Raw genomic sequence first — 6,080 nt, 5'->3', positions numbered from 1 at the left:
AGCCCCCGCCGCTACTTTCTCATAAAATAGTGGCGGGCACTGTCCGGCGCTTACCGCAACTACATATTGGCAAATCGTGCCAAATAAATCCAAATTTTGGAAAAGTTTCCCTTCCACGCTCGTCCAATCGTCCATGATCTGTTTTCATTTTCACCATTTCATTTCTCTCAGCTAGTTCCTCTCCTTTCCCCTTCCATGCCTTCGTGCGCCTCGACCGTCAACACCGTCCCTTCGACCGCGACCGCCGCCGGATCTGCTCGCTGTCTCATAGAGCGTCCAGCTCGACCACCACCGCGCAGTTCTACGCCTCTACCGCGGCCGCCGTCCTCCTCCTCGACCATCACTGTTGTCCTCCACCTCGACTGCCGCCGCCTTCCCGCTGTACTTTCCTCCGCCGTCACGTTCGTGGCCGAAAATGCTGCCAACGGTATACTATCTCCGTGACTAAATTACGCTCTAGGGTTTGGGATTTTAATCTTGATAATTTCTAGATTAAATTATGCTCTAGGGTTTCAGCTTCAGCAACTTCAGGCCCGCCCAGTTAATGGACTCCAATAACACTTTCTCATATCGGGAGGTGTCAGAATATTTGGAACATTGCTAAATATGACAAGTGGCAATGATGTTTGAATTTTCTTACATAGGAGAAGTGCATGGACTTCATGTTATTTACCGGGATTTAAAAGAGTGACAAAGTTTTGGCAGAATGTTGATTTATTTCCGTTACGCAAATTTTTTGTCACTTAATATGTTATCTTTTTAAGCAAAGTTCATGCCGAATCTCCTTTTTGTCACTCAATATGCATGGCATTATAATATCTCACATTGTTCAATATTACTTTCACAAGCTTAGCTATGACAATATTGTTTAATTTTCTTACATATGTGTGGAGTTGAGTGGAATATTCTTACATATGACAAGTGCATGGGCATAGCATGTTATTCACATGGATTTGAAAAATAGTGACAAAGTTTTGGCGAAACATCGATTCATTTCTGTTTCGCCAAATTTCTATCACTCAATATGTTAACTTTTCAGGCAAAGTTCATGCTGAATTTCATTTTCTATAACAACATTGTTTAATTTTCTTACATATGACAAGTGCATGGGCTTAGCATGTTATTCATAGGGATTTGAAAATGAGTGTGAATGTTTTAATGAAATGTTGATTAACTTTTGTTTCATCAAATTTCTCGTACTCAATATGTTCAATATTTAGCAAACATCATGCCAAATTTTCTCGAACCCTTCTTAGTCAGTTCCCCTTCTCAATATTACTTTCATAAGCTAGTATTCATGTCAACCATTTACAAGTGCTAAGTGCTTCATAATGATTATTAGGGATCATGAGGCGTAAGATCTCCCATATCTGCAAATGTTATTCACAGGGATTTAAAAAATCAGTAGTAACGGTCTTTAACTTCAATTAGTATTCAATTCTAACCATTTGTATAATTATTTTACTGACATTATTGTTAATTATTAACTATTGCATAGTGTATCCCATGAAACATAAGGGTTGACTTCAACATTTTTTGTGGTAACGTTATGTACTTTGAGGATGATGAGGACCGCACATTCGTACCGGATGTGCGTAAACAAAAGGATAGAACCATCATATATGGCAATGGATGGAAGCAGTACATTGCAAAGAATAGTTTCATCGGAGGAGAGTGCATAGACTTTTCCATGGAAGGAGCGGTCAACAGGTTAAGGACACTCCATTTCTCCAACAACCATGATGAGATTGATGAAGACGATGACCAGGATCATGAAGATAGCCAGGATGACCAGGATGATGGAAGCAACCAAAATGATGTGGACATCCATGAAGATGAGGATCAGCCAGAATGACGAGAATGAGCAAGATGATGAGGATGGTCCATTCCTTTCTGCAATTTTCTCTCAAAGAGTGAAGAAGCTTACTCAGGATGAGACCATGAATGTCAGCGCGATGTTACCATCCAGTGCGGCCTTCTTGCGGAAGTCCTTTATGCACCATTTAACTAAAACCAACGTCGTAAAAAAAGTCATGGTGAGATGTTTTGTATTCTTTCATCTTTTTTTGTTCATAACCAAGTATGGTGAGATGTCTAACATTGCGTGCTCTCTATTTGCTCTTAATGATGGAGAGTTCAGAAGTTACCTATAAAGATGCTTCCGGAGTGGACATCCCCGCCGTCGGCACCGCTGGAGTATGCCATGGATCAACAGGGCATGCCACCAATGTTCAGTACAAGACGGAATCAGATGGGCGTGTGTTCTTCTATGAGTCCGGTTGGCAGGAGTTCATGACAGGAAAGAGAGAACTAAGGGTCGACACACTTGTGATAATCACCATAAGGAAGAGCAACCGCAACAACTTGCAGATGATGGTGGTCGTTGACCATGTTTAGAAATAAGGTCTAAGTCATGAATATATTAGCCCATGAACTGTTAGTATGCAAGATGGATGTGATATATTGATGTTTGTTTCTTAAGTCAAAACAAATTTGAAGTGTTACTTAATTAGTTTATCGTTTCTTTCCAAAATAAATTAAGTCAGATTTAGTTATATTGAGAATCATATCACTACGTGATTTAACTTTTTGGAAGTAATATTTTGTCAATACGGAATGTCAATAATTGATGTACTCTTTCGAGCCTAGCCATCCAGCGGCGGGTGCTAAGAAACACCACCGCTGCTAACATGGCATCTGTGTTGGGCAAAAAGACCAACATGTGGTGTGCAATAAATAATACCCGCCACTGGTACTTCCAGGGGCGGGTTCATATTAATTGTGATGGGAGGTCAGTGATGGACGGCCCTAAAAGCCAGGCTCGCTATTGCTAGGCTTTTTACGACTGCCACTGCTAGGCATTCCAAATTTTGCATCCATGTCAAACACCAAAAAGGTTTTTCTAACGGTGCCGGCATGTAGTGGTGAAACATCCAGCGTTGGAGTTGTACTTGAGATTCGTGTATGAGAAACAAAATAAAGCGCAAGTAATTATCTTGGGGAGAGAGATCGAACCATCTCTGCATGCAACAATCCGTCCTTGCATGCGATCACACTCTCTTTTCTTACTGACAAACGTCTAGTACCTGAAATTATCAGTTTGTATTCCTACGTATTGCTTTAAAAATTTGTTTACAGAATTTATTGCCCAGGTCCATGTGTGATCAGAAACTCCATGTCCAAGAAATCTTGAACTCATCGCCATACTTAACTTACGTACGTAGGTTCCCCGATAATCCGTACGATGCCTTGAACGGTACGTAATGCTGCATGGTTTCTGGTGCACATATATGTATGTATGCGTTCAAGTTGGCCTTCTCTCGTTCATCCAACGCGCCGGCCCTCGGTTTACATGCTGATATTCAGATCATGGGTTAAGTAGAGCTAGCTAGGGTGTGCGGTACTCCACTGCGTACTCAAGCTGCCGGCCATCTCTTCAAAACCTAGCAGGATACAAGCGTTTAATCTGACCAATTGTGTTGAAAATACGACTACTATAGTAGTACTAATAGTATACTAGGAGTACTATAGCTAAGCTATCTTGCGATGCACTCCAACAAGGCTCCAAGCACCATGCATGTTTCCCCAACGAACCTCTCGTATATCAAGTATGCACAACTTGGCCCATAAAATAAACAAGAAATTTGATCCAACGATTACACCACGAACCATCTTATTCATGCATGCAGTGTCATGCAGCTCAGCAAGTACTACCTAGTACCTCACACTGTCACACAAGTACTATAAATCTGCTACCTCTCGCTTCTTGTCTTGGCAACGAATATATCCTAGCTACTCGATCTTGTCCCAGCCAATAGGTAGCTGCTTCTGTCTGCCTAGTGAACTTTTCTAGCTAGCTACCAGGGAAAAGACCACCTCACCGGTCACCACCATGGCTGGGCTAGTGCTAGCCAAGTGCCTTCTTCTGTTCTCCCTCTCCGCCGCGCTCCTCTCTCTGCTCGGCACCGGCGCCTCCGCCATTGGCCTGCCCCAGCCTCATGCGCCAGTGAACTTCACCATCGGCGTGCAGGGCATGGTCTGGTGCAAGACCTGCAGGTACATCGGCTACAATGCCAACATGGACGCCTCCCCACTCAAAGGTCAGCCCTAACAACCCCAACCTATGAATTCTTTAACTACTTCCGCATCCCATGTGCACGCTCCTTCATTCTGGCATCGATGAAACATATACGTTGTGTGTGTTTGTGCATGTAGGCGTGGAGGTGTACCTGCAGTGCCGGCACGGCCCGGGGCGGCTGAAGAAGGTGCAAGGGGCATCGGGGCACGGCGGCTACTTTGTCATCCAGTCGGCGCAGATGGCGTCCTTCACCAACGACGAGTGCAAGGTGTACGCGGAGAGCTCGTCGTCGACCGCGTGCGGCCTCGTCGACGAACCCGCTGCCGGCGAGGGGCTGCCGCTCAAGTTCGACTCCTTCGTCAAGCACGGCGATGGCCTGCAGGCGCTCTACTCCGTCGGCAACTTCTTCTTCCGCCCCAGCAACCCCAACAAGTGCTACTGACGCATCCATCCGTCATGTACGTACTTGTGGGACTTGAATAAATGGGTCAGGAACTCAGGATGAATTAGCTGTTGGAGTAGCTGGGGATATGCATCCGGTGCTGTAATGTTGATTTAAGTTTCTTCTATTGTTGCAGTAGTTTTATAAGCTTCTTTTAATTAGCAACCGCATGATCGAAATAACTCGAATATGATTAGGGCAGTGTATGTCCTGTCATGTGATGACTAACCGATGTGCTACAAGGCTCTCTGTATAACTAACACTCCTACTTCGTAAGTTCGTTCAAGTCGGATTTATCGTTTCCCCAAGATTGTTTTACGAAAAAGGCATGAAGCCCGACTTCAAATTAATGAAGTCATCAACCAGCTAGGATACAAAGGAACTGATTACAAATGCCAAAATTTAACCAAAAACTGAAATGTCACAGGCAGATTACGCTTGAGACCAGGAGTTACAAGTAGCAGCTACAAACGACATCGCCTACACTAAGAAACCACAGTCAAGCCATCGGAGGGCCCACCGCAGCTAGAGCAGCAGAGTAGAGGCCAACCATAGATGCCAACGAAGACGGACGGGAGAGGGTGCACCCCATTGAGAGAAACCTGGCACTGTTGTCGACCCAAAGGGACTAATGTTGGAGAGGAGAACACAGTCTCCCCTACGTCCATGCCGTGCCACTACACGAGGACATTGTACACAGGCCAACAACCCATGAGGGTACCTGACAAGAGCCACTAAAGGATTGCGGACCAGCCAACTCGCCTCCCACGTCACTGGCGGCCTAGAGAGCAACGCACCACTGCCGCCACCATTCACCAAACACCACAGCCGCAGTCTCTGCCCATCCCTAGGACGACGCCTCCAAGGAGGAACAAGCCGCTGGAACGCTGCCGTTGTCCGGCCCAAAATGCCAAGGCTTTCACCTGGGAGTGTGAGGGAGGAAGCGGGGTGGCGAGATTGGAAGCTCGATGCGCCCACAGGAGTGGACTGGCGTAGGGGCGACGACGCCGTCGAGGTCGACGCGTAGTAGACCAGGGGTTTCCCCCGTTCCAGAGCTCCCGCCACCCCACGCCCAACAGCCAGATCTGGTCGGGCGGGCCATAGCAAGGGGAGGAGGCCAGGATCCAGATCCGGCGGAGCCACCGGAGCATCCCTCATCCATGGAGGACATCCGCCACCCTACTGCCGCCCACACGGCCAGAAGGGACGGCAAGCTCCCGTGACGCCATCCACCGACGAGATCCACGCCACCATCCCCACCTTCACTGGAGGCCATACACCAGGGCCGGTGGGGTCCTCGTGCGGTGGCAGGGGAGGGAGGGCTCGAGGTGCTAGGGTTCGGTCGCCCACGAGGGGTGACGCGAGAGGAGGGGGAATGGTTTCTAGGGAACCGCTCATGACGTTTTCCCCAATATGTGGAGAGATACATGTGGAAATATGTAACACTGGTAGAAAAAGGGCCTATAGTCCCGGTTCGTAAGGGCCTTTAGTCCCGGTTCAGGAACCGGGACTAAAGTGTCGGTACTAATACCTCCACCCTTTAGTCCCGGTTCAATCCAG

At 46.9% G+C, this 6,080-nt stretch overlaps 1 protein-coding gene across 1 annotated transcript; it reads left to right on the top strand.

The window, feature by feature from the left end:
• The first annotated feature begins 3,776 nt into the window (after positions 1–3,776).
• On the top strand, positions 3,777–4,702 carry LOC125531322 (non-classical arabinogalactan protein 31-like). The gene is made up of 2 exons (XM_048695733.1): positions 3,777–4,100; positions 4,216–4,702. The coding sequence occupies exons 1-2, from the start codon at positions 3,893–3,895 to the stop codon at positions 4,518–4,520; spliced, it is 513 nt and encodes a 170-aa protein (XP_048551690.1). The 5' UTR covers positions 3,777–3,892; the 3' UTR covers positions 4,521–4,702.
• Positions 4,703–6,080: the final 1,378 nt, after the last annotated feature.

Source organism: Triticum urartu, unplaced genomic scaffold (assembly GCF_003073215.2).
Source record: "Triticum urartu cultivar G1812 unplaced genomic scaffold, Tu2.1 TuUngrouped_contig_6959, whole genome shotgun sequence".
Taxonomy (NCBI): domain Eukaryota; kingdom Viridiplantae; phylum Streptophyta; class Magnoliopsida; order Poales; family Poaceae; genus Triticum; species Triticum urartu.
This window is presented reverse-complemented; position numbering and strand designations above follow the sequence as displayed.

Bases quoted from the DNA above. Each gene is read 5' to 3' on its own strand.
- LOC125531322 (XM_048695733.1), top strand. From the start codon at position 3,893: ATGGCTGGGCTAGTGCTAGCCAAGTGCCTTCTTCTGTTCTCCCTCTCC. The intron at 4,101-4,215 runs GTCAGCCCTAAC...TTGTGCATGTAG, and splicing joins GGACGCCTCCCCACTCAAAG to GCGTGGAGGTGTACCTGCAG.